A 10,167-nucleotide genomic window follows, 5' to 3' on the forward strand; every position below is an offset into this window, starting at 1 on the left:
CTGCCTGTGAGCCTTGGGGGGAAAAAATAAGCTTTTTGGTCTTTTGCTTTGGTTTTTTGTTTTTTTTTGTTTTTTTCGGTCAGATGAATGTCAGGCATTTGAGGCTGTAGGATTGGGAACGCTGAGCAAGGTGAAGTAGTGGAGGCCGGTCCAAGGTATTTCTTCCTGAGATGTGAAAGGCTGTGTCGGGGCTGACTGGGGTGATGTTCACCTGTAGCTGTAGACCTCCAACTTGTGCTTCCTGATTTTAGTTAACAGCACCTACTGCTGCCTGTCAGCTGCATAGTGGCCTTGAATCCGTCAGGGTGACTCTGCCATTGGTGCTTGACTCCTGGGTGGAAGAGCTGAAATGATTGCCAAAGCCTCATAGCTTAGTTGTTCAACTCTAAGTACCAACACCATCTTAATAATGGTCATGTAAGGGTACCTCCCTGCATTATTCTTTCTTAATAGAGAAAAAGCAGAGAGGGGATGAGATCTGTAACTGGCAGATGCTATATTTTTGTTTTTCAGAGTGGAGGCAAGGATAATACAGGGGGTTATGACTGCTAGAGAGGAAGCGTGGTGGTGGGAAATTTTTTTTTCATGTCATCTTAATGGAATCTTCATCTATGCTGTATGTTACGGTTACAGATATAGTTACTAAAATATAAAACAACCATGTAATGTAACAAAAGCATGTAGGAGGTTCTTGTTTTATGATTTTTGAATTCTGTTTTGAGACTTCTGCAAGACAAGAACTTGATTTGTGTTTTGCTGGCAGAAAGAAACAGTGACCAGCTTACAAGTCAAACTTGACTGGGCAGAGAAAAGGGAGAGGTGATTATGATACACAAAAATATTTGAATACAAGCACAACTGATTATATGTTTATAGTAAAACTGCTACAGAAGCCCCGTAGAAGTCCTTTTAGAAATTTGGACAAGTTTTGGCTGGGTATTTGTTTCAGAACCCTGGATAACTTCTTTGCTCTTTTTAAGCAATCAAGTGTTTAGCTGACAGCACCAAGTATTTAACATCTGGATGCTTTTTCCACCTTGCATTCCACTGGTCTGTGTACTGCACTAACATGGTGCTCTTGACTTTCAGCTCCAAACTGCAAGCTTGGAGCAGCTAATCATGATGAATTTCTGTTGCCATTCTAAGACAGGAAGACACATCTCAAAATTTTGTGTTGTTGGACTGGAACCCTTATGGTTTATATTTAAAGTGGAAGGCAAAGCCATCTCTAAATACTAATACAGAATGGAAAAGAGGAAGAGAGTTTGCAGAAGATTGCCTTTTTTCTTTTGTTGCAGAGCATTTTCCAAATTGTCATGTCTTGAAGAGACAATGGTGTATTTCAATAGTATTAGAAATCATTGATAAAATGTGTAATACTGGATTTATAGAAGCCAGCTGTAAGGCGGAAAAATCTGTATGAGAACAAGGCAGTAACATTGCCATGATGAGGGTTTAAAATACCTGTCTTCTTTTCAGCCATTTAAAGTTTTGGCAACTGAAACTATAACTGGAAAAGCATTAGAAGCAGATATATACAGTGCAATTCCTACTGAAAAGGTGGATGGAACCTGCTGTTATGTAACTACCTATAAAGGTAATAAGGAAGATCTCTATGCAGATGTTTCATGCTGACTAGAAGCCTTGTTTTACATAATATTAACTTTTATTGTATGATTTATTGGATTGCAGCTGTTGTACATTCAGCTCCCATTAAACATTTTTTGACCACAAAGTAATAGTTACTATAAACATAGTAGGTGTTTATAAAGTTGTTATAGATTATACTGTCTAAAACAGATGAAGTATGATTTAAGTGAACATGCCAGCTAATGAACTATTCCAGTTTTAAACTTTCTTACTAGTAAGTCTTCCTGGTACACTAGAATTTGTATAGTAAAGGGTGTCAGATTTCCTTGGGAAGGATTAAAAGTATAGAGGTTGGGAGGAAATGACGAAATGTGGTTTGCTACATTACTGGGGTTCTCCCCTTTGCCAGAAATTGTAAGGAAGCTTTTTATTAAACTAGGTAATGTTCTACAAATAGATTTTTAGTTTCATACACAACAATTAATTTATGAATTTAAACGGTGTCTTTGGCTATAAAACTTCTGTAGTGGTAAATGAGAATTCCTATCTTGCCTTTTATGCAGTTGATTTCAGTACTCTGTAGGGTGTGATTACCTCAGTAAACTGGTTTTATCCCTCTGGAATCTCTAGGACAACCTTATCTATGGGCCAGGCTGGATCGAAAACCCAACAAACAAGCTGAAAAAAGGTTTAAACGATTCTTGTATTCACTGGAAGATTGCAAAGGTTAGTGAAGATTTCTTTCCTTCTCTTTGGCAATGTAAGTTATCCACTTGGAAAAACACTTCCAGTCTGATACAGGAAATATCAGTGATGGCGCTCCAAATTTTAATATCACTCTTAACTTTACTTTGAGAGGACTTTAAAGTAGAATTGGGGGAAGGGGATACCAAGAGGATTGCAGTAAGTAAGACAAGGGTTGTCGTGGCATTGCTGGAGGGCAGCAGCGCTGGTGGGAACATTTATGCTGCTTTGGGGATCACAGCGGGCTTAGGAGCGTACCTGGAATGCTTGTACACCAACGTGTGCAGTGGGAGAAACAAACAGCGAACGGGAAGCATTGATCAGCTCCCAGAGTTATGATACCTGTGGTATTAGGGAGACTCGGTGGAATGAGTCCCACAGCTGGAGTGCTAGGATAGCGGGCTGCAGGCTGTTCAGGAGGGGTAGGCAGGGCAGGCAACATGGAGGTGTTGCACTATACGTAAGGGAGAGGTTTGATTGCACAGCTCTTATGGTTTGCAGTGATGTGGTTGAGGATTAGGGGAATGGAAAACAAAGGAGATGTTGAAGTGGGAGCCTACTACTGATCGCCCAGCCAGGATGTAAGCACGGATGAGTTATTCTGTATACAATTAGGAGAAATTTGTGGATCGGTATCTCTTGTACTTATGGGAGATTTGAACTTCGTAGACATCAACTAGGAATATCATACTTCTGGAATGAGTATATCTTAGAAATTCTTGAAGTTTGTAGGTTATGACTTCTTGTCAGATGTACTCCGTGAGCTATCTAGGAAGGATGCCCTCCTAGACTTGCTGCTTATGGATAGAGAAGGACTCGTGGTGTTTGTGATGCTAGGTAGCTGCCTTGGCCACAGTGTTTATGAAACAGTTTAGTTTAAAATTTTTGACATAATAAGAAAAAAAGACAGCCATGTTGCCACACTAGACCTCAGGAGTGCAAAGTATTTAGGTATTTAGGGAGCTATTTAGCAGAGTAGCCCGGGAACCTGTGTTTGAAGGTTTAGGAGTCCACGAGTGCTGATCAGTCTTTTAGAAGCACAGGAGCAGACAATTCCACTGTGTTGTAAGCAAGGCAAGTGGAACAGAACACCAGCTTGGCTGAACAGGGAACTTCTTGAGAAGCTCAGAGGAAAAAGAAGTTGTATAACCTCTGGAAGTGAGGCCAGGCTTTGCAAGAAGATTATGGAGCTGTGGTTTGTGTCTCCTGGGAGAAGACATGAAAGGCCAAAGCTCAGTTAGAGTTGAAACTGACCAGTGTTGTTCTGGATAGCAATAAGGACCTTTTAAAGTATGTTAATAGCAGAAGGAAGCCTAAAGAAAACATTGGAACAATAGTTGATGAAGATGGGCATCTGACTAACAGGGATGAAGAAAAAGTGGAGGCATTCAATGTGTTTTTTGCCTCCATCTTTAGTAATACTGATACAACTTGCTTGGGCTACCCAGTCCCCTGAGTTGTGGGACCATGAGTGTAAGAACAGTGACTTTCCATATGTGGGCTCTGAAGCTGTAAGAAACCAACTGTATCAGCTGAATGTTCACAAGTCCATGGGGCTTGATGGGATTCATCCCAGAGTACTGAAGGAGCTAGTGGATCTTATGGCAGGACCACTCTCAATCATCTACCAGAGGTCTAGGGAGTCTGGGGAGGTGCCTGCTGGCTGGAAGCTAGCCGGTGTTATTCCTAGCTACAAAAAATGGCATGAGAGAAGACCCAGGGAACTACAGACCTGTTAGTCTAACCGCAGTTTCTGGAAAAAATTATGGAGATTATAGTGGGTACTGTTGAAAGGCATTTAGAGAGTAATGCAGTCATCAGGCACAGTCAACATGAGTTCATAAAGTCCTGTTTTACTAATTTGATATCCTTCTATGGTAAGGTCACCTGCGTAGCAGATGAAGAGAAGGTGGTGGATATGTTTTTTCTGGATTATAGTATGAGTTTTTGTACTTTGTCACTCATCATTCTTCTGGACAAGTTATCTAGCTGTGGGATGAGTGGTTTCACAGTGTGCTGGGTGAAGAACTGGCTGAAGAGCAGAGCTCAAAGGGTTGCTGTGAGTGGGGCTCCATCTGGCTGGTGACTGGTCACCAGTGGTGTTCCTCAGGGTTCAATTCTAGGGCCAGTTCTGTTCAATATATTTATCAAGAATCTGGATGCAGGAGTTGAACCCACCGCTAGCAAGTTTGCTGATGATACCGAAGTGGGAGGTGCTGTTGACTCTCAAGGGAGAGCAGCCCTGCAGAGAGGGTTCTGGAGGTGCTGGTCAACAGCAGCTCAGTAGGGGTCAGCGATGTGTCCTGGCAGCCAAGAGGGGAACCCCACCACAGGGTGTGTCAAACACAGCATGACCAGCTGTATTCAGTGTTGGTGTAGCCTCACCTTGAGCACTGTGTGCAGTTCTGGGCCCCACCACTTCAGAAGGATGTGAAGGTTCTTGAATGTGTCCAGAGGAGAGCAACAAGGCTGGTAGGCATGCCTTATGAGGAGTGGGTGAGGACTTTGGGCTTGTCTGGTTTGGAGAAAAGGAGGCTGAGGGGCAACCTCATTGCTCTCTACAGCTTCCTGAAGAGTGGAAGTGGAGAAGCAGGTGCTGATCTCTTCTCCCTGGGGTCCAGGGTCAGAACATGTGGGAATGTGAAGTGGCACCAGTGGAGGTTTAGACTGGACATCAGAATCATATCATAGAATCATAGAATTGTTGTGGTTTTCAAAGGGAAAGGTCACAAAAATGACAAGGACTTATCGACACGTAGATAAGCAGGCACTTCTTTATTGCAGCGCTGCGGAAGCACAGGAATCACCTCATGCTTTGGATATATCACAAAAATTCAGCCTATTTTTACACTTTTTATGCAAAATTATGATCTTTAACATATTTTAACATGAACATGCATACAATGCCTGCTATTAATTTTGACCTTTATAATGATTGGTTCAGCCTCTATTAATATTCATATATCTTATTTCCATACAGTCGTTGGTCGTTGCAGTGAGACCACATTTGATCACAAAGGACACAAAAAATAGGGAGGCATGCCTGTGTAATATTGATCTGTCTAAGTGAAATATGCTGGTATTGTTATTAAAGTGCAGGTGCAGTGATATAGATCTGGTATTAACAAGTATGCAACATTCGCTGCCAGTTTTGCAACTTGCACCAGCTCTAGCTCTAGCCAGGGCCTACACACGACTTCTTAGCATAAGTAGGGTTTTATATTCCTTATACTAATATAAATCAATAAACTAATTTAATTAAAAAGGTGATTAGCTATTCATTAAGCAATTAGCTCCTTAAAACTTAAGTTTGATTACAACCGAATGGCTCAGGTTGGAAGAGACCTTCAAGATCTCTTCCATGGGCAGGGACACTTTCCATGAGACCAGGTTGCTCAAAGCCCCATCCAGCCTGGCCTTCAGCACTTCCAGGGAGGGGTCTTTTACAGCTTTTCTGGGCAGCCTCTTCCAGTCCCTCACCGCCTTCATAGTAAAGAATTTCTTCCTAACATCTAAATCTACTCTCTTTTTGGTTTGAAACTGTTCTTCCTCATCCTGTCACTACACTAGGAAGCGTTTCTTTACCAGAGGGTGGTCAAACACTGGAACAGACTTCCTAGAGTGGTCGATGCCCCAAGCTTGTCAGTGTTTAAGCAGCATTTGGACAGTATCCTTAACAATGTGCTTTAACTCTTCGTTAGCCCTGAGTTGGACTAGGCAGTTGGACTAGATGGTTGTTGTAGGTCCCTTCCAACTGAAATAGTCTATTCTACTTCTCTTGCTCTAGTTTAAATGTAATATTGTCTGTTTACATAGTTATTTTTTTAATCTTAGTTTTGAAATTTTAAACTACTTATAGGCTACTATGATGGTTTAAACCCTGCTAATTCTAGACTGCTTGAGTGAGCCACATGGTGCTTATATTAAGTAACTGGGACTGCTGTCTGTGAAATAAGGTTTAGATCAGTGGTATGTAAGTTTAATACTTGCACTGAAAGATGTTCAAAACGTAAAATTGGCTAACAGTTTGCCAGAATCTAAATCTCACCTTTACATGACTAGAATTTGTTTGGAATGTTGAAGAGGACTTCAAGCCTGTTCCAGATACCTGGATTCCAGCAAAAGACATCGAGTTTTCCAATGGCAACCCTTTGCCCGATGAAAATGGACATATGCCAGGTACCTATGATACAGCACAGCTGAAATGCAGTGGAGGAGAAATCCATTTTTTAAGCAAATTAGAATTAGTTCCAGAGTTAGAAGTAGTAGTTAACATATTCAGAGAACAACTGGAATGCCGGTCATTCACTATTTAGAAAGGCTTTGTTCTTCTGACACATTGGAAATAATTGCAGTTTGCTGCAAAGACTTACAGGGCTGAAGGCGTAGTTGCCATGTTTGCATTTCCCTGACATTTCTCTGAGATACAGCACAGCTTTTCTTGTTACTCTTCCTGTTTCTAGTTAACGGTGGGGTTTTTGGTTGGGCTTTTTTTTGTGCACGTATAGTTCTAGTATGCATATGGTAACTTATTTGGTGAAATGCACTTTGGTAAAATGCAATGTTTTCTCATAGGTTGGGTGCCTGTGGAAAAAAATAGTAAGCAGTATTGCTGGCACTCATCTGTTGTAAATTATGAGGCCGAAATAGCGCTGGTGCTGAAACACCACACTGACCCAGGGCTTCTGGAAATCAGTCCGGTGCCATTGTCAGAAATTTTAGAACAAACGCTGGAGCTTATTGGGACTAATATTAATGCAAATCCATATGGTAAGTTTCTATAGTCTGTTCCTAAGTGCTTTTTTATTTAATGATATTTTTGAGTGAAAACTGCATTTTCTATAAGTTATAAAAGAAAAGGTCTGAGGTAGCAATGTAATCTTTTTAGAAAGAAAAGGGCTAGCTCAAAAAGCACTCGCCCAGAAATACTCACCTCAGAAAGCTGAGGTGTCATGAGAATATTTATGTCTATTAAACTTCTTTCTACCTGCATGTTCTGTAGAGTTACTATAAAAAAGTTTTGCTGTAGTCTTTCAAAAGATATTATGACTGGAAAAGTTGTTTTAAATATTACTATTAAAATACTAAAATGTTTTGTAAGATTGTTTGTTTCTTGACTTGTTTTTTTTACTTGCTCTTCTGATGCTGTTTAGTCCATTAAAGTAGAAAATCATATTCAGCCGCTTTTGAGTCCTTAGTCACAAGTTGTAATTTTTAAATTATTAAATATGCTGAATACTATTTTTGAGGAACCATAACTTAAGCTTGATTTTGGTTGTGACTTCTCCCTATAAAAGACTTGTTAAAAAAAACCCCAAACAATTAGGAGCAAGCACAAGTGAGTTCTAATTTCTGAGCTTTGCCATGAGGATGGATAGGAAAAATAGTAGCTCCTGGTCTAAGCATTTTCCCAGAATCTCAAAGAACTGCAACAAAAAAAAAAATCTAACAGCTGTATTCCTCAATTAAGATTTACTTTGAAAGTCAGTGAAGGGGCAATGCATTCGTTAACAACCTGGCTTAAGTATTAATTCACATTGTTAAGAAAACAGGCCAGATTGTCAGGAACTAAGATGCTCGTGCCATGGATCATGATCTGAAGCATGAAAAGTTTAGCTCGTAGCTTTATCCTTACTGAGGAGGTCACCACAAGGACAAAGCAGACAACTGTATAAATCTCTATGTCATGTTTATTTTATATAAATAAAAAGTTCTATGAGGAGGAGACAGCTACATTTGATACTTCAAAGTATATTTAACTCTTCTCATAAAGAAAGAGCAACGTTGTAGTATCTAATAGAAATCTACCTTTATTGACTGCTTTTAAGATAGCCGTAATAAAAGTAAAGAAAATCTTAAGTTATCACACGTAACTAGCAGGGAGATTTTTGTTTCTTTCAACACAGGATTAGGAAGCAAGAAGCAGCCTGTACATCTTCTTGTACCACATGGAGCATTTGAAATAAAGAATCCACCTTCTTTGAAACAAAATGACATACTGTCGTGGTTTGAAGGCTGCAGTGAGGGTAAAGTTGAAGGAATTGTGTGGCACTGCCATGATGGGTGTTTAATCAAGGTAAATATATAGATGGACCTATAATAGTAAGTGAAGTATTGCGAGGTATTCACTTTTTGTTTTGTTTTCCAAATTCATGAATAGTAAATATTCTTCTAGCAAATCAGGTGACAGTAGAATTAGTCAAACCAGTGAATCACTAACATGACAACATAGTAAACATTTTAATTTTCTGCATTATGCTAGTAACTTAAAATAATTGAAAACATAATTATTTTCTTGCCTCTCTGTATAGGAATCACTCAACATTTTTAAGGCCAAATTCTTTTATTTAAAAAGTTAATTTCTTGGAATGTTAACTTATAGAACAAGTATTGTTAATAACAATGTGATTTTTGATTAACTAGCAAGTTTGTATTACTTCTGAAGCTGTAGGGGACACCTTGGTTCTGGTTTGCCTTTTGTGCTGCTTTTTTTCTGAAGTAACTGATGAATGGTTCTAAGTGCCCTCATGCAGAGGATCCTAGAATTAAAGCGGACACACACACACACACACAGCATTAGGCTATGGTTGGGCTACTGTATCAAAATCTCTGAACTGATCTTATTTCTTTTTATTTTAGCTTCATCGACATCATCTTGGTTTACGCTGGCCACTTGCAGAGACATACCTGAATTCTCAGCCTGTTGTAGTTTCTTTTAATAGAACTAAGTATGACTATGACTTTGAACCAAAGAGTTTGTTTTACCAGTTTTCAAACTTGGATGGTCAAAGATTTGACAGACTCAAAGATATCAAGTTTGATGCTTGAAATAATTTTTCTCTTTTAAGTTAATCGTTGTTTGTCCTGCATTCCTCTTACTGTGTCCACCACAGAACTCTTTACAAATAATCTTCTAGCTTAGCCAGCAGGCTGGGTACTGTAAGATTTTAAGGTTTTCCTAAATGACTAATTTTATATAATGAAAGATCTGACATCCAGAGGAGAAATCTAGCTTTCAGCATGTTTATTCTCAGTTCTGAAAAATCCTTAACTTCTATAAAGACATTTCTGTCAACTGTTATAATTAAGTGTAAGAAGTATGTTGTCTAACACTGTCTGGTCCTAATAACTTAGCTAGTGAATGGAATCAACTGCCAGTTGCACTTCTGTAAATATAATTATTATGACACTGTTATATGTAGGATTCAGATTTAGGATCTAGTTGTTTCTGAATAGTAAAGGATTTTTTTTCAGATGGGACCAGAATTAGTCCTGAAATTTGACAAGTTGTAACAATTTCTTTTTGGGGAAAACTTTTCACTGTATTATTTAACTGGTAAGCTGCAGCTTCATGCTATTACTTGAAAATCGAATTAAGCTAGATCCCATAAGTACTTCCACTATCTGGGGACAAAAAGAGTAAATAACAGAAACTATACTAGTTCTGTTTTGGAGATCCTTAGAGGGAGAGGTGACTTGGCTTAAAAACACCCATTTTCAGCCTGCATCTCAATTGGGAAGCTTCATAAAGGGCATGTTAAGTAAGATGGCCTATAAATAATAAACGTGAGCATGCATGATCATTTGAGTTGGCTTTATTTTATCTGTGCTATAAATGTATACATCCAGCTATATAAAATACACATAACAAAACATCACTTATCTACAAAAATATCATTTGTTTGGCTGAAAAACCCACAACTTTATTTTCATTTTTCTGTTCTTGGATTTTCTATAATCGAGGTAAAAATAACCAGGGATGTAAGAACAGACAACTGGCAGGCTGACCCTGAGTCCATAGTTGAGAAGTACAACAGCATGAGACTGCAAGAA

The 10,167-nt window shown here is 39.1% G+C and overlaps 1 protein-coding gene across 1 annotated transcript; it reads left to right on the forward strand.

Annotated features, from left to right (window-relative positions):
- Positions 1-1,479: 1,479 nt before the first annotated feature.
- On the forward strand, positions 1,480-9,388 carry LOC104268378 (chromosome unknown open reading frame, human C12orf29; the record flags this gene model as incomplete). The annotated part of the gene is made up of 6 exons (XM_009869245.1): positions 1,480-1,597; positions 2,221-2,316; positions 6,397-6,513; positions 6,910-7,104; positions 8,241-8,410; positions 8,974-9,388. Coding segments are annotated over 6 exons (885 nt in total), but the record flags the coding sequence as incomplete, so codon positions are not given.
- Between the last annotated feature and the right edge of the window lie 779 nt (positions 9,389-10,167).

This window comes from Apaloderma vittatum, unplaced genomic scaffold, assembly GCF_000703405.1.
Source record: "Apaloderma vittatum isolate BGI_N311 unplaced genomic scaffold, ASM70340v1 scaffold19175, whole genome shotgun sequence".
In the NCBI taxonomy this organism is placed as follows: Eukaryota; Metazoa; Chordata; class Aves; order Trogoniformes; family Trogonidae; genus Apaloderma; species Apaloderma vittatum.